Source organism: Macaca fascicularis, chromosome 3, assembly GCF_037993035.2.
Source record: "Macaca fascicularis isolate 582-1 chromosome 3, T2T-MFA8v1.1".
NCBI lineage: Eukaryota > Metazoa > Chordata > Mammalia > Primates > Cercopithecidae > Macaca > Macaca fascicularis.
Window position 1 is genome coordinate 36055001 of NC_088377.1, and position 17257 is coordinate 36072257.

The window sequence follows — 17257 nt, forward strand, 5'->3', positions numbered from 1 at the left end:
GCACCAACCCCAAGGCAGCCTGGTGGGCAGGGGGGGTGAGGCAATAGCCCATATCCCTATTACAGAGTCAAGTAACGTCCCCAGACCCGCAGAGAGGAGGGCACTGGTCCAAGACCACACAGCGGGCGAGGGGGTCTAGGCAGAGCAGGCAGGCAGGCTTGGGAATGATGGGGGCGCTACTCACAGCTGGAGTCTGCTAGTCTAGGGCAGTGCCCGCCCCAGCTGCAGTAATGGGAATCAGCTGTGCCACCCTGCAGTAACCCTTCCCCGGCCTTGGGAACCGGCTGTGCTGAGCCCAGCCAACCTTCCCATCACCCGCTTTCCTGCCAGCAGGGGTTGCTCACGGAAGCTCCTGGGCCGGAACACTCACTAGGCCATGCCTGCCTTTAGGAAATCCATGGGTCCCCCTGGCATCTGGGGGCTTCACACACTGCCAGTTCTGACGCCTGGCCCCAGCCTGGGGGTTGGAATTCCTGTGTCTGTGTCAGGAGAGGACAGGGAGGCCCAGGGAGGTGCCAGCCTTGCCCCAGCCACAGTCACCACCATGCTGAGTCCTGTCCAGGAGTTTCTGTCGCTGGGCACTGCTGTTGGCCTGGAGGAAGCTGGTTCCCAAGACACTGAGCGGGGCCGCTCTCCATCAGCCGATGAGTGGACAGGCGCCTCAGATGGCTTCCTGCCGAGTTAATGGGTCACCCATTATGTCTCCACAGATCTTCCCAGGACCCTGCAGGAGGGCAGGCCGCAGCAGCCCCAAGGAACAGCCCGGGGGAGGGAAGGCAGATGGCCGCCTCAAAGCCAGCCTTGAGTCCTTCCCCTCTAGGCCTGAGTGTCAAGGGCAGACCCAGCCCATGGTTTTGGGGACCTGGTGGCACTGACTCCAGCAGGAGATCCCTGGGCTGAGCCCTGGCAGGTAGGGGAGGCCTGGACTCATGGGGACAGAACACTGTCTCAGCCTGATGGTGGCTCGGGGAGGAGGGTAGGGCCCCTGGTCATGTAGGTCCTGGCCCCGTGCGCCTGCTCTCCACCTGACCTCAGCAGGCAGGTCTCTTGGGCCATTCGTGCACCCAGCTGCCCTGGAGCCCCAAACTGGGACTGGTGGAGGGGCCCTGCGGAGGGGAAGGCTGGGGTCCAAGAAGCCCATGAAGCCATGTGCCAGGGCCAGAGCTGGTCTGCCTGGTCTGGATGGTATGTCATCCTTGTGTTACAAGTGGGGAAACTGAGGCTTGGGGAGTAACATCACAGGTTCAAGGTCTTAAAGCTGAGAAGTGGCCCCTCTGGGTTTGGAAGGCAGGCTGGACCCTGGGGCAGCCTCTACCCCCAGCCCCTCTTCCCCAGGACCCTACGACCCCAAGAGGCTTCCCTGGCAACCCGGTCAGCCCTCTCTGTCCTCTCCCCAGCTCCCCTTGTCCTGTCCAGGGCTGAGCACCGTCCCACAGCCCACTTCCCTAGCAGGGCTGTATGGCCCAGCGGGCTCCTAGAGGGAGACCTGGGGTCTGGAGGGGGAGGGGAGTGTTTCAGGCAGAAGCTGAGCCTGGGGAAGCAGGCGGGGGTGGCTAGACGGGCCACCCCCTCAACAGTTTTCAGACCTCAAGGAGTCACCATGAAATTCCATTCTCCTGACAGCAAAGAAATTGATTCACTCTTGCCAAAGCCTGCGGCCCCCACAAGAATGCTGTAAAGCTTCCTCCCGCTGCTTCCAGACAGGCAGCAGCATCAGGTCCCCCACTCCTCCATTCCTGACCACACAGAGACGCGGAACCTCCGTACCCAGTTCTATGCATGTGCCCCTGCCAGGCTGGGCCATTCACCTCTGTATAGTCACTCCCTTGGCACAATATCTCCCTTGCTTTCTGTACAATGGGCACCTTGCTCCCACGACCTGCTGGGTCAAAGGCACCGCAGTCAGGGGTAGTTGGGGAGCAGGGGTGGTGGGGGGCTCAGGGCAGGAAGTCCCACCCCCTGGCCTGGGAACTGTGGAGAGACGGACTCACAGCACCTTGTCAGGTGGGGTGCAGGGTGGCACGGCACCCACCATCGGTGCCACTGATGTAAAGTCCAGATACAAAGCACAGCCCATCCAAAGATTTGGGGGCTTGGTCATGCTTGGCTGCTGGGGAATGAGGAGGGATTGGGCCTCAAGAAACAGAGCTAGGACTAAGTCACGAGGTGTGTGGACATCAGGCGGGACTTGAACTCAGCCAGTGGAGAGCTATGGAGGGTTTTGTTCTTCATGTGGGTGTGTGAGTGGCTATGATCCTAGCGTGGAGAATAAGCAAAGCAAATAGGATAGGAGTGGGTGGGACAGGAGTGGACGCTGCCTAAGCGATCCAGGGAAGAGATGGCTCCCTCTCTGAAACAATGCAGATATGGGAGAGGCTGAAGTGATCGGTGTGAAGCACGTGGGGGCATGGAGACTCCTCAGTCCGGAGGCTGGGGCTGGGCTGGGGCTCAGCTGACTTTTGTGGGAGCAGCCAACCCAGCCACTGGGTCCTTTCTCCCCGCCTCACCCTCAAGCCTCTCCAGCTGCCTGGAGGCTCCAGGGCTAGGCTCTGGCTGATCGGGGAGGGGTTTATGGCAGGAGGTGACGCCATGGGAGACTTGTCACTTGGGCACAGCCAGCACCATCTGCTGGGGCATCTGCCTTCGGAGGTGGTGACTGCTAATTACCTGGGGCCAGGAAGAGGCCTGGGAACCCCCATCCCCCACACCGCCCAGCCGGTACAGGGGCTAGGGGTGGGGCCCCTGGGGCCCTAAGAGCAAATGGGCTACATCGTCCTTAGAGGGGGTCTGACAGTGGGGCCAGACACTTATCCAGTGAATTTTTTCAGAGCACCTACGATGTCCCAAAACCTGTTCCAGGTCGGGATGACATGAGGTCGCTGCTGTCTTGCGGCTGACGTTCAGGTAGAGGAAAGGAGAGGAGCGCCAAGGGGCACTTAAATAATTTAAAATGCCATCTCAGGCGTGAACATAACTGTCAGCGTCCGAGGGGAGCAGTTTAGCCACGGTGGTGGTGGCGATGGTGGTCGTGGTGGTCGCAGAGACCGTGCTTAGGAGGGCACGGGAAGGCAGCGCAGCCACGCGCAGAGCCACGCCCGTCCACGCTTCCGGAGGACGTGGAGGGCAGGGGGCTCACACCCTGCTCAGGGGACCCTTGGCCACTTCCGGGCCCCTCGCCCCTCACCCTCGGCTGCCGGCGCGCATTCCTGCCGCCCCCGCTCGTGCGAGGGGCGGGCTCGGGCCCGGGCCCGTGGGAAGGGCCGGGGGTGGGGGCCGTGTGCCGGGGAGGCGGGCCGGGAGGGCGCACAGCTGGGCCGCATCTGGCCCGAGGGCAAGGAGACCAAATGGGACAGAAGGCGGCCTTTCATCGGGCGAGGGAAGTGGCGGCCTTCGTTTCTCCTCGCCACGGGGTGCCTGAGGATTTCGGGGAGCCAACCCGCCCGACGGAGGGCCGGGACTCGAGGAAATTAGCCCAGGAGGAAGGAGTGGAATTTGGTTCTGGTGCTTTCTCGCCAGAACCTCGTGTCCCCACCTGCAGCACAGGTGGCCAAGCTCTTGCTCTGTACAAATAACGGCTCCCCTGAACCGAGCGCTCGGGAAGACCCAGTCGCCACCCCAGTTTGCAGGGCCTGCTGCGTCCCAAGGGGAGGAAGCCGGGCTCAGGAGGGGAAGGGCACAGCGAGGAAGTAGGATGTCCCCCGCGGTCCGTCGGAGCCCTGAGCCCGGGGCCCAGCACCCTGCCCGCTGCGCCAAGGGTGCGCCCCTCCCGTGCGCGGACGCCCGGTGCATCCCCGCCCGGCGCTGGCCAGGCTAGATTTCCTCTTCAGGGACACCGGCGCCGGCCGGGCCCAAGTCCCCAAGCCCCTCAGCAACCCGCAGGGGCTACCCGAGGAGGGCGGGGCGTGCACGTGCGCGCCGGGGGCGGGGCCGTTGCGCTCTCTGGGTCGTTCCCAGCCCCCAGCCGCGGCCCCACGTGGGTCTGCAGGCCTGGAGCCTCGACTGGCGCGAGGCCCCGCCCCCGAGCCAGGGAGCCAATGAGCGCGCGGGGGCGGGACCGGGGCGGGGAGGTTTAAGAGCTCCGGGCGCTCGCGCTGCGCTGCTGTACTGCGCCGCCGGAGCTAGGGGCCTCGGGGCGGTGCACGGCAGGCGCACGGGGCAGGGCGCGCCGCGCGGCCGCCGCCACACCATGCTCAAGCGCTGCGGCCGGCGCCTGCTGCTGGCGCTGGCTGGCGCGCTGCTCGCCTGCCTGCTAGTGCTCACTGCGGATCCGCCGCCGCCCCCGCTGCCCGCCGAGCGAGGCCGGCGCGCGCTGCGCAGCCTGGCGGGCCCCGCAGGGGCTGCCCCGGCGCCTGGGCTGGGGGCGGCGGCGGCGGCGCCCGGGGCGCTGGCCCGCGAGGTGCACAGTCTGTCCGAGTACTTCAGCCTGCTCACTCGCGCGCGCAGAGACGCGGGCCCGCCCCCCGGGGCCTCCCCCCGCCCCGCCGACAGCCACCCGCGTCCCCTGGCCGAGCCGCTCGCGCCCCGAGACGTCTTCATCGCTGTCAAGACCACCAAAAAGTTCCACCGCGCGCGCCTCGACCTGCTGCTGGAGACCTGGATCTCGCGCCACAAGGAGATGGTGAGCCCCCGGCGGCCTGGAAGGATGGGCGGGCGGGGCGGGGCCCCACCGTCTGGTCCAGTTGGTGGCAGCGTCCCGTGGGGGCCAGGCTGCATCCCCATCCAACCACTAGGGCCATCTGGGGGCGGCGACGCCAGTGCACCCCGGTGCAGCCAGTTTGCCTGCTGGGGCCAATTTCCCGTTACAGTTGTGTGACTGTCCCCGGGGCCTCACCCCCTGTCCAGCTCCAGAGTCCTGGATGGCTGCAGGACCCTACACCAGTCTCTAGTGCTTGGGGTTGGTGCCCTGTGGTACTTCTCACCCCCAAACATTGGAGCGCATGCATAGGGCATTACACCTTCAAACTTCCCCAAGCAGATTCTGTTCGGATCCACCCTCAGCTCAGACCCCTTCCTGGGTAGAAAGGCTCTTCCTTTAGAGAAGTGAGGAGTTCTGACCCCTGGGCCTTTTCTTCATCACTGCGTTAAGGTGCAGGGAGGGAAATCATTGCTGGTTGGTGGGTCCTGGGGAGTACATCTCAAAGAACCCCGGGTTTGGGGTCTGTGTGGGGACCCTCCCCGCACAGTGCAGGAGTCTCTGAGGCCTGCAACCTTGGGCACAACCCACTTCAGTTGGGCATCAGCTTCTTACACACACATAATTAAGACACACCCCACTTTGAAAATTTCCCTCGAGGCCACAGCAGGACGGTTGGGCTGGGGCGGGATGGGGACAGTGTGTGGGGCTTGCAGTCGGGAGTGGAGGGGGGCATCTCTGGGCTGGGAGTTGCAGAGGCATTTGCTGTAAGGGTGGGGGCTCAGGGAAGACCCCACACGCCTTTCTCCCTGCTCAAACCCGGGAGACTCAGGGCCTTCTGGCCTGGCACTGCCCTGTTTTGGGGCACTGTGGGTGGGTGGGAGCAGGGCTTGGTGAGGTCATGAGGGGGACGGGGAGGGGCAGGGTCCTCTCTGGTCCTGGCGTGGGGAAGGGGCCCTGGGAACCCCATGGCAGCCTCCTGGGAACACAGCGTCCCATTCCCAGGGGCTCAGCGGGCTGGCGGGAGGGGGTGGCGGGGGCCGTGGGTTTTGTTTGGCGGCCAGGCCGTTAGGATTCCCAGCGCCGGGCGGCTCTCACGCCGGTCCCTTGGGCAAGGTAACAAAGCCCCTTTCTCCAGCGAGAAAGGCGTCGGGCCCCTTGTGTGCAGCTACGCGCTCCGTGGGAACCGCTGCTGGCGTGCTGGCCACTCAGGTTGCCTGGCGATGAGGGGGCCAGCGCCCCCCCCCCCCCCCGCCAGCATCTCTTCCTGACAGTCCTTTTGGGGCACCATCCCTGAGCCTGGCCCCCCACCCCCAGCACTCAAGCCTTCCTGCTATGTGACCTTGGGCATCCTTCAGCTCCACTCTGGGCTGCCACCAGCTCTGAGCACCTCCCATCTTGGAATTTGGGACCTTTCTTCAGCAGAGGGGATGTTGTCAGAGGGTCTCAGTTGTCGGTCTCAGCTGGGCTGTGTGATCCTGAATAAGACCTGGAGCTTCTCAGACCCTTACTCTCATCTCTGAAATGGGGGAACATGGTCCTTCCAGGAGCATGTTGTAAGAGACTGGCAGAGCCTGCAGGCATGGGGTGAACCCGGCGGGCACTCAGGGTCGAGGTGGGGGCCATCGCTCCCTTGAGCCCTGAGGTCCCTATTGGAGGGTCACCCCACCAGGGGGAAGGTTGAATCGGCCCTCAGCATCAGTTCACCAGCACACAGCAAGCAAAGCCCCCCTTGTGGTGGGTGATGGGCAGGGGTCCTGGAAACCCACAGAAGAGGGCCGCCGTCTCCTAGCCCTGCACGGAATGACTCAGACGCGGTCTGATGGGGGAGATAGAAAGATGTCAGGGCTGTGTGGGGGGAAATCCCCGAGACGCTGTGTGAGGCAACAGTGGGCATCTGACCCACATGCTGGGGGAAGGGAGGGAGGGAAGGAAGACTTCCTGGAGGAGGTGCCATTTGAGCTAGACTGAGTAAAAAAGTGCCCAGAAAGGGCACTCCATCCGGGCATGGTGATGACCACAGTGTGGGGGTTGTGCAGGAAACTTCTAGCAACTGGAGTGGTGGCTGGGGGGAGGGTCGGTTGGTCAGCAGGGGCCACACCGAGATGGGCCTGGAGTCCAGGATGAAGAGCCTGGCCTTTGGCCCAGAGGTTCCCCGCCCCTCCCAGGAGCAGCCAGGCTGCCGAGCTGCCACCGCAGCGGCCACAATTGCTGGGGAGAACTTGGCATCCTGTGTTTCTTTGAATCGCGTCTCCAGGAACAATGCCGCTTCCTGTGGGTGTCCCCCGGCCCCCGCCCCCAACCCTCATCCACCCTCATCCACCCGGCTCTTCCTCCTGCAGCCCCGTCTTCATCTGGGAAGTTAGGTGGCACTGGTGGGTCTGGGTCCCTAGAGGGCAGGGACTGGGCTGGTCTAGCACCACCTCGGCCCCAGGGTATGACCTCAGGCTGGTGCCTATACCTCTCTGGACCTCAGTTTCCCCACTTGTGCCTCAGCTGGTAATGGCGCCCCCCTCCCAGGACTGTCAGGGAGAAGGGAGAGAATCTGTCTCTGCACTTTGCTCTCTGCCCAGGCGAGCTCTGTTATGCCCATTTTACAGAAAAGGAGATGGGGGCTCTGAGTGGTGGGTGAGGCTCATAACTCAGCAGGCCTTTTTCCTCCCCTCCTGGTGGTTCAGGTGTGGGGAGATAGTTGGCCCGGCACCCCCACAGCCCACAGCCCCGCCTTCTCAGATGCTGTTCTAGAGGCCTCCCTGCTCCCTGAGCTGAACAAAGGTGACTTTAATCTCTGTAGCCTTGGGCTGGGTTTTTAGGGCACCACCAAATCTCGGGAGAACAGGCCTCCCTTGATCTCATTAAGAAAGCATTTTCCTTTTAACCCAGCGGCACAGCGGAGCGTCTGCAGGGGCTGGCCCTCCGCCTCCCACGGCATTCCTGGGCTGAGATGCTGGGGAGGCCAAGGGGCTGGGTGCGAGTCTGTGCGTGCGGCTGCCCTGGGGTGTCTATGGGTGCTGCAGGAGGGGTGCACGCATGGAGAGGCAGAGACCTAGCCAGCCACCCCCTTAGCTCTGGGCCTCACCCGAGTCAGCATGTGCCCAGGGCTGGGTCAGGCTGGACAAGGATCTGAGACCACCAAGGTGTTCCAGGGCCTCTGCGGGACCTGTGTGTACAGGGAAGGAAACTGAGGCCGGGTGGGCATGGGGAGGTTGTCTCTTGGTCAGAGCATTGCCCATACGCCCTGGGTTTTGCACTCAGCCATGCCAGGGTGCGCCGGGCGGCACGCGCTGGGCGGGCCGGGCAAAGGAAGGAACATTCCTCCCCGTGTGCCGGCAGGCCCAGGCGGGCGCTGGCGACTCCTGGCCCCACCCTGGCGGCCCCCTCCTCTTCCGCAGAGTGCTCCTGGCAGGGGGCGGCCGCGTGCTGGCACAGGTGGGCTGTGGCCTTGGGCAAGCCTGGGTTTCCTTGCCTGAGCAGTGGGAGGGGTGCTGGGCTGCGTGGGTACTGGGGGCCTGGGGACACCTGAGGTTTCCTGCTACAACCCTGCTGACCGTCAGCAACTTTGCAGAACTTCAGGGCTGCTTTGGCTCAGAGTGGGTAACTTGTCCTGCAGGCCATCCAGGACAGGGGTGCTGGCCCAAAGGGCAGCTGGGGGTGGGGGCTGCACTGCTGGTGGCTGCACCCTACCCGTGGGACCTCGTGCCCAGCTCGGCCCGGTTAACCAGGCCAGCTGTATGGTAATGGGTGGTGTGGCCACTCTGCTTAACTCGGCCGAGTTAAGGCCGGCCCGGCGCCCCTCGCCCGCCAGCCCAGGACAAAGCTGGCGGACAATGCCTGGTGATTCATCCTCCCTCCGGGCCCTTTGTCCGCCAGGGCTTGGCAGCCGCCCAGCAAAGGCCTTTGTCCCCAACCCCGAGTGATTGAGACTTGGCTTCCCAAAGCCGACCTCCTCTGCCTGTCCCTCCCGCCACCCCGCCTGTCCCCTGCCTTTCCAGCAGCCTCCAAGTGGCAGGCCGGGTGCTGTGTCAATAAGGGTGTGTGCCCGCCAGGTGCACGGGGTGGGCCGGGAACCGGTTACCTGGCGGGCGGGCGGGCGAGGCGCACCACCTGGCTCGTGCCTCACCGCGCCTGGACGACCTTGGGTGCAGCTGTCGAGGTTGGGGAGTGAGGCCCCATCCCCCACCCCCAGGGCAAGTGAATGCGTGAGCCCTGACCCAGATGGCACTGAGATGGGGCACTTGAGCCCTACTCTGCATGAGTGGGGAAACCAAGGCCCAGAGAAGGGTGGGTGTCAGTGTGACAGAGCTGCAGCTGCAGCAACTCCAGGGTGCCCCATCCGGCCCCCACAGATGGCCCTGGGGTGGGGATGAAGGGCTGGCTGCTGAGGGCTGATTTTCTCCTTCCAGACATTCATCTTCACTGACGGGGAAGATGAGGCCCTGGCCAGGCACACGGGTGAGCCCTGGACTTGGGGCGGGAGGGGGCCCAGGCCTCCATCCAGAGCGGAACCCTCCCCCTCCAGCCTCCTGGCTCCTCTGGGCTGAGAGGTCACCAAGGGCAGGACAAGGAGGGCAGTTTACTCATGGGGTTTGCTCCACGTCCCGCCCCACCACGCGGGGCCCCCCAATTCTCATGCAAATGAAGCCCATTCAGCCCCCCGGGTCCCTTTGAGCCCAGGCAGCGGCAACAGGTGGCGGGTGCTGGGAAAAAACTGCCTGAATGGGCGGGGGCGGGGCCGCCCTGGAAGGGGGCTGGGCTGGGGGAGGGTCCACAGGCCCGAGCCCTGAGCTAGGGTAGGGGAGGCTAGGGCCGGGCCCAGCTTGAACTAGGGGTCTCTTCTCGAGTCCCTGGGCCCCGCAGCGTCCCCCAGGCCAGGCCCCTCTCTGGGAGCCAACTCAGACCTACTCACAGCCACTCCCCCGTCCACAGGCAATGTGGTCATCACGAACTGCTCGGCTGCCCACAGCCGCCAGGCGCTGTCCTGCAAGATGGCCGTGGAGTATGACCACTTCATCGAGTCCGGCAGGAAGTGAGTGTGGCCCGGGGGGACCCCCATCTCCCTGCCCGAGCCTGGCAGCGCCCGCCCCGGCATGCCCTCCCCCGATGGCCCTGCCTTGTCCTCAGGTGGTTCTGCCACGTGGACGATGACAACTACGTCAACCTGCGGGCCCTGCTGCGGCTGCTGGCCAGCTACCCGCACACGCGGGACATCTACATCGGCAAGCCCAGCCTGGACAGGCCCATCCAGGCCACGGAACGGGTCAGCGAGAACAAGGTGGTGAGTGCCTGCCCTCTCCCAGTCCCCCACGCCCACGCGGAGCGTACACCTGGAGTGGGGCGGGGGACAGCAAGGGGCAGCAGCACCCGGGTCTCAGGACACCTTCTCCCTTCTCCCAGCGTCCTGTCCACTTCTGGTTTGCCACGGGCGGCGCTGGCTTCTGCATCAGTCGTGGGCTGGCTCTGAAGATGAGCCCGTGGGCCAGGTGAGTGCCCTGCACAAGTTAGGCCAGCCGGGTCCCGGGCTCCTCGCCATCGTGGGGCCTGGCTTGGTTCATCTTCCCAGCCGCGGGGAGTCCCCAGCCTCCTCCTCCATTTACTGTCTATATTCCACTTCCCTCTGGGTTTCAGAGGGCAGCTGTGTTTATGGCGGCTGCCCCCAAGCCCAACCTGCTCAGAGCAGCCAGGGGGGCCATGAGCACCCCAGGCACCATCCAGCAGGACTCCTTCCTGCACCCAGATTCCCGCCACAGAGAGCCACCAAGCACAGGAGCCGTGCAGGGAGTGTGCCCTGGCTGTGGCCAGGGGAGGCAGAGGGAGCTGCAGCTCAGAGCTGTCTCCAGGGCTCCTCTCTGAGTGCAGCGCCTTTGCCTAGTGGGGCCTCCCCAGCTCCCAGCAGATGGCTCCTGCCTCTGCTCACCGGTCTGGGCCCTTCCCTCCCACAGCGGGGGTCACTTCATGAACACTGCCGAGCGGATCCGGCTGCCTGATGACTGCACCATTGGCTACATCGTGGAGGCCCTGCTGGGTGTGCCGCTCATCCACAGCGGCCTCTTCCACTCCCACCTGGAGAACCTGCAGCAGGTGCTCACCTCAGAGCTCCACGAGCAGGTGCACCATCCTCCGGGCCCCGCCAGGACTCGGAGCACAGGAAGGGATGCGTGGCTGCTGAGAGGGGCGCAGTGGGTGGGGGTACTGTTCCAAACAAGGAGGCCAGGCAGCGCATCACTGTCAGCCGGGGGGTCATTCCTGCCACGAGCTGAAAGCTGTTTACGGCGCTTGTTTTCCTGCCTGCCGTCTCTTCTCTTCGCTGCGATGCGCCTATTGTGTGTATTTTGCCCACGGCTGGCGATGCAGCCGGCCCCAGCTGGTCCCCAGTTTGAGACCTTATTCCTGGGGTGTGCAATGCAGGTGTCCTTCCAGGTCCAAGGGAGGCCAAGGCAGGGCCATTGCCTCACTCAGAGCTGTGTGGCCAGCCTGGGGCAGGGCCTGGGGATGTCAGGGCCCCTCCCTGCATCACTTCGCCCCCTCCCCACAGGTGACACTGAGCTACGGTATGTTTGAAAACAAGCGGAATGCCGTCCACGTGAAGGGGCCTTTCTCAGTGGAGGCCGACCCATCCAGGTGAGGAAACGCTGGCCCAGATGGGCTTGCGTAGTGTGGTGTAGGGGCATCAGGGGACCTCGCCGAGCTGCAGCGGGGTCTAAGCAGCATGACTCTACACAGAGGTGACCCCCCCGGAGTCCTGTTTGCTTGGGGTGGGGCCGCCAGTGCTGTGGGACTGCAAATGGGAGCTCAGCACCTTCCTGCCACCCACACAGACCAACCCCTGCTCTGTTCCCACAGGTTCCGCTCCATCCACTGCCACCTGTACCCGGACACACCCTGGTGTCCCCGAACTGCCATCTTCTAGCAGCCATGGCTGAGACCCAACCCCTGGGTGCCCCTGGTATCCAAAGGGTCCAGTGACCCTGTTGTGCTGCCCTGGCCTCGGCATTCGAGGCTCCCCCAGGGCCGTGCCTGTGCGTGTGCGTGTGCATGTATGCGTGTGTGTGTGTACTGTATGCCCACCCAGGTAGCAGGCTGCTGGGCAGTTCTGCTCTGTGGAGGGGCGGGCACAAGCGCCACTTATGTGCCTCTGCTCCGAGAGCCAGTGGGCTGCAAGGCCTGCTTGGATTTGTGTGTCGGAGGCCACTCTGATGATTTTTGGATCTTTTTTTTTTTGAGACGGAGTCTCGCTCTGTTGCCCAGGCTGGAGTGCAGTGGCCGGATCTCAGCTCACTGCAAGCTCCGCCTCCCGGGTTCCCGCCATTCTCCTGCCTCAGCCTCCTGAGTAGCTGGGACTACAGGCGCCGCCACCTCGCCCGGCTAGTTTTTGGTATTTTTTTAGTAGAGACGGGGTTTCACCGTGTTAGCCAGGATGGTCTTGATCTCCTGATCTCGTGATCTGCCCATCTTGGCCTCCCAAAGTGCTGGGATTACAGGCTTGAGCCAGCACACCCTACCGATTTTTGGATCTTTCCGCAGCTGCAGGGCTCCGGGCTACTTTGCAGGGATGCATAGATCAGGGCTCCGGGCTACTTTGCAGGGATGCGTAGATGCCTTTCTCTTTCTGCCGAGCACAAGCTCTGTGCTGGGGGTACCTGCGCCCTGAAATCCTGACTCCTGTGTCATAGCCCCAAGTCCAACTCACTGAGCCGTGTTCATTGCAGGGGAGGCTGGGTCTGGGGGTGCATGACCCAATCCCCTTCCTTCTGGCCTGGGCACTGTGGCTTAGAGTAACAGTAGCCACCGCCCAGTTCCAGTGGCCCCACAAAGCCCCCAGTGGCCCCACAAAGCCCCCAGTGGCTGGCTGCCCAAACAGTGGCTCCCCTTCCAGCTCTTCTGGGTGGGGAGTCTTCCAGGCCCCCTCAGAGGTCTTCCCTTTGCCTCCCCAGGACAGGGTGAGTCAGAGCTCAACATTTAATCTCCTCTCCAAAGTAGAGAGCAAGTCGCCCACAGTGGGCGTGTCTGTAAATATTGTGACAGTATTTTTTTACTGTGCTGTTTTTTTGAAAGGGGGTGGGTAAAAAGTAGGGTGTTCTTGTTTTTTTGCTTGGGGGATGGGGGTGGGGGAGGGTCTTATTTTATCTTATCTTTTCTGTGGATCAGAAAAAACGGAAGCCAAACTCGGGGTCATCTTTGTTGTTGAAGCTGAAGTGGGACTATCTGGCACTCTGTGTATTTATGCGTTCCAGCATCTGGAACCTCCCATCCCTGCCCTCCCCCTGCGTAGCTGCCACCTCCCTGCGGGGCCCAGTGTGGCTCACCTGCCCCGTGGGGTGTGTTTCTTGTCGTTTTTCTCTTTGCAAAGACATAGCTAGGAAAGCGAATGATAAGGGAAAAGTTCTCAGGGAATTTAAGTGTTGTTGCTATGGTGACGTCCTTTTGCTGTGAATAAAGGTGCTCTTTGCAGCAACCCTGGGGGTCGTGGTCTTGGCTGAAGGTGGGGCCTAAGCCGCAGGGCAGCTGGGGGAGGGGGGTCAGGCACACAGGTGAAGGGGAGGCTTGGCCTTGGGTGCACCGCATGGAGCAGGTAGATAGGAAACCCTTAGAGACAACTGTTTTGGAATGAAACCTGGCGTCACAATAGCTGCCTGCCGGTGACTACAGGTGTGGCCCGCCCAGGGTCAGGTGGCCGCTGGTGGGTGGGCCCTGTGCTTCTGGGAGGAACAGGTCTAGGATGCTGGGGGCTCTAGGTCGCAGCCAAGAGCGCAACCCCAAGGCTCTGGCCACTGGGGAGCCCAGCCCCTGCAGGAGGGACAGTGACTCCTATGACCAGGCCTGGGACCTCCTTATCCACCTTCACTCCTGCCACAAGCTCGCAGAGTCCACACCATCGCCTCACTTTACAGGTGGGGAGACTGAGGCCCGGAGCAGCTGATGTCCAAGGTCCGGTAGCCAGGCTGGTGGGCTGGGGAGGTGCTCAGACTCCAAGCCAGGCAGGCCGTGGGTCCAGCCGCCCCGCAGCTGGTAACGCTGTGCCTCCCTCTCCTGTGAGGTGGCCCCAGGCCCGGCGCCCGCTCAGGGGTGGTGGGAGGAGTCCTGGAGAGCAGGAGCCGTGCCAGAGCCCCCCACTGCAGCTGGTCCCAGCCCCTGCAGAGATCCAGACCCTTGTTTTCTAAACACAGCAGCTCTGCAGTGCTTTTCCTTCCTCAAATCCAGCCTTTGAGGGTGACTGAGGAGGGGAGGGGTGCCGCAACCTCCGCGGGGATTCCCTCCCCTCACCCTCCTGGCAGCCCTGGGGTGGCTCACTTCCTCTTCACCATGAGCCCCCACCCCCTCCCTGGGGCTTGCACCCTTAGCCTGGCACTGCCCTGGCCGTGCCCCCTGCAAGTTCCTGCTCTGGACTGACCCCCTTCCCCAGGGCTCCAGGTCCCCCTCCTGCTGCCTCTGCGTCCCCTATTCTGCTCCAAGGAGACAACACACTGTGAGAAGTGTCTCTCTTTGTGGGGGTACCTTGCCCTCCCCCATCGCTGCCCCTTCCAGATGAGTGCTGATGTGCTGAATGGGCCTGCAGAGGCCCATTCACTCTAAACCTGGCTGGGGGCTGCCCTGGCCTTGGGGGCGGCTGGCAGGGTTGTGACCCCACCTTGGCCTTGGCCGGTTCTGAGTCAGCAGAGCAGCTGCCCAGGGGGTGTGGGCAGTGATGGGGATGGCGGGAGGATGGAGGGCCCTCACCATCACACAGCCTAACCCCCGTCTGGGTGGCTGTGATCCTCCCTGGGCACCCACCACGTGCCCACCCACTTCCCACAGGACAGTGCAGGCCCCTCTTCTGAACAAGGAAGCTGAGACTCCGGGGTGGGGCAGCGGGGGGTGTCTTGACGGAACAGGCTGCGGGCAGAGGCTCCTGGCCTCCTTCCTGCCCGGCTGAGTCAGAGGCTTGGGGCCTTCTGCCCTGGCCCCAACGCTGCCCCCGCCTGCAGCTGGCCTTGCCTTCCCACAGAGCTGGTGGGGCCCTGGGGTTGGAGGTGTGGCTGGACCCAGGGATCAGAGAGACCCATGGACACAGCTGTGGCGGCCCCGCCAGGGCTTGGGGAGTCCCCATTAATGTTCAGATGTCCCTGTGTGTGGAGCGGAGTGGGAGTGGGGGCTGAGTGGGCACTGGGGAGAGCAGAGGAGCAAGAAGTGGGGTGGGGAGGAAGCCCGGCCCCTCCCAGGGCCTCGACCTCTCCATCTGAGAAATGGGAACAAAGGTAAATGCAGTCCCCAGGTGCTGGAGGTCAGGGGGCGTCTTGGGAGGTGCATGGGCTGACGCATCTGGGCCCCTTCCTCTTCCAAGCTGAGGGAGGGACATTTCTCTGCCCTCAAAAGGGGAAGCAGGCCCAGCAGTGTCTTAGGGGAATGAGGTAGCCTGACCTCTTCCATCCACCGCCCCCCACCCCCCAGAAGGTGACTCACCCAGCGGGGGAGATGAACTCATTCCTCCCCCAGGTACATTCTGGGGACAGCTGTGTCCCACCCCCAAGTGGTGCCATCACACCAGATTAGAGGCTGGTCAGAAAGGGGCCTGGCTGGTCCCTGGGGCTCCATGTCCCCCCCAGTCTAGCCTAGCCAGGCCCCCCCTTCCCAAACTACTGATCATTTATGAGGCTTTCAACACAAGTAAAACTGCAACCACAGGGGCTGCTGGGTGCTCAGCCAGGGTGGCAGACCTCAGCCCCCACCCCTGCTTCCGTTCTGCCAGGCGAGTGCCTGGGGAGCCCCAAGGCTGCTTGGGGTCTGGGAGGGGCTGCGAGGGTGGGGCACCTCCCCGCTCAGTTGAAAGGAACTTCCCTTCCACTGGGGTAATCAGGGCCAACTTCCTGGAAGAGGTGCCCCTGAGCCGAAGCAGGAAGGCTTTGTCAAGATGGAGTAGGGAGAGGAGGGGCCTTCCAGGTCTCGGCACAGCCTGGGCAAAGTTGCAGAGGTGGGATCCGCTGGGAGGATTGGAAGCCTGGGAGGGAAGACAAGCAATGGAGTTGGGTCTCGTGATGCCCCCTCCCCAGTCACAGGCAACTAGGGCTTTCCACGGGCTCAGAGGGGCCAGGGGCCGGGCTGCTATGAGACTTAGCCAGTCTTGCTGCATGGGGTCAGAGGGAAAGGAGGGGCCAGGGCTAGGTCCATCTTCGTGTCTGTCAGACCGATGGGCAAGTCTTGCTGCCTACTGGGCCCATGTACCCACCCAGCCTCAGCCTTCTCAAATATTCTCCGGGGTGACCCCCTGCTTCTGAGCCCAGCCCCACCTTCTGAGTCCAGAATTGGACACGCGAGAAGGCACTTGGGGCCAGGTGTGGTGGCTCACACCTGTAATCCCGGTATTTTGGGAGGCCAAGGTGGAAGGATTGCTTGGGGCCAGGAGTTTGAGACCAGCCTGGGCAACATAGTGAGACCCCATCTCTACAAGAAAATTAAAAATTAGACAAGCAGGTGGCACACACCTGTCGTCTTAGCTTCTCAGGAACCTGAGCGGGGAGGATTGCTTGAGCCCAGGAGTTTGAGGCTGCAGTGAGCCATGATTGCACCACTGCACTCCAGCCTGGGTGACAGAGTGAGATCCTGTCTCTGAATTTTTTTTTTTTTTTTTTTTTTTGAGACGGAGTCTCCCTCTTTCGCCCAGGCCGGAGTGCAGTGGCCAGATCTCAGCTCACTGCAAGCTCCGCCTCCCAGGTTTACGCCATTCTCCTGCCTCAGCCTCCCGAGTAGCTGGGACTACAGGTGCCTGTCACCTCGCCCGGCTAGTTTTTTGTATTTTTTAGTAGAGATGGGGTTTCACCATGTTAGCCAGGATGGTCTCGATCTCCTGACCTCGTGATCTGCCCGTCTTGGCCTCCCAAAGTGCTGGGATTACAGGCTTGAACCACCACGCCTGGCCTTTTTTTTTTTTTTTTTTTTTTTTTTTTGAGACAGTCTTGCTTTGTTGCCCAGGCTGGAGTGCAGTGGTGCAATCTCAGCTCACTGCAACCTCTGCCTCCCAGGTTCAAGAGATTCTCCCACTTCAGCCTTCCAAGTAGGTGGGATAAGAGGTGTGTGCCACCACACCTGGCGAATTTTTGTGTTTTTAGTAGAGACAAGGTTTTGCCATGTTGCCCAGTCTGGTCTCAAACTCCTGGCCTCAGGTGATCCTCCTGCCTTGGCCTCCCAAACTGCTGGGAGTACAGGCATGAGCCACTGTGCCTGACCTCTTTAATTTTTTTAAAAAACAGAAGGGCTGTGCTTGGTGGCTCGTGCCTCTGCTCCCAGCCCTTTGGGAGGTCAAGGCAGGAGGATCACTTGAGGCCAGGAGTTTCAGACCAGCCGAGGAAACAGCAAGACCTCATCTAATAATAAATAAAAATAAAATAGGGCTGGGCGTGGTGGCTTACACCTGTAATCCCAGCACTTTGGGAGCCCAAAGTGGGTGGATCACTTGAGGTCAGGAGTTTGGGACCAGCCTGGCCAACATGGTGAAACCCCATCTCTACTAATAATACAAAAGTTAGCCATGCACGGTGGCGGGTGCCTGTAATCCCAGCTACTTGGGAGACTGAGGCAGGAGAATTGCTTGAACTCAGGAGGTGGAAGCTGAAGTGAGCTGAGATTGTGCCATTACACTCCAGCCTGGGCAAC

General features: G+C 62.6%; 1 protein-coding gene across 2 annotated transcripts; it reads left to right on the plus strand.

The window, feature by feature from the left end:
• Positions 1–4098: 4098 nt before the first annotated feature.
• Positions 4099–13085, plus strand: LFNG (LFNG O-fucosylpeptide 3-beta-N-acetylglucosaminyltransferase). Of its 2 annotated transcripts, none has more exons than XM_015446651.3 (8): positions 4099–4618; positions 9037–9085; positions 9560–9659; positions 9755–9908; positions 10028–10113; positions 10573–10738; positions 11166–11251; positions 11474–13085. In XM_015446651.3, exons 1-8 carry the CDS (start codon positions 4187–4189, stop codon positions 11538–11540), a joined length of 1140 nt encoding a protein of 379 aa, XP_015302137.3. In that variant the 5' UTR covers positions 4099–4186; the 3' UTR covers positions 11541–13085. The 2 variants fall into 2 exon arrangements, with proteins under 2 accessions (XP_015302137.3, XP_045245703.2); XM_045389768.2 differs by having other exon boundaries at positions 10573–10711.
• The last annotated feature ends 4172 nt before the right edge of the window (positions 13086–17257 follow it).

What these genes read in the sequence shown, in the direction of transcription:
- LFNG (XM_015446651.3), top strand. Translation starts at nt 4,187, where the DNA reads ATGCTCAAGCGCTGCGGCCGGCGCCTGCTGCTGGCGCTGGCTGGCGCG. An exon ending in TCTCGCGCCACAAGGAGATG is followed by an intron (nt 4,619 to 9,036) that starts GTGAGCCCCCGG and finishes TTCTCCTTCCAG; the next exon opens with ACATTCATCTTCACTGACGG. An exon ending in GTGGAGGCCGACCCATCCAG is followed by an intron (nt 11,252 to 11,473) that starts GTGAGGAAACGC and finishes CTGTTCCCACAG; the next exon opens with GTTCCGCTCCATCCACTGCC.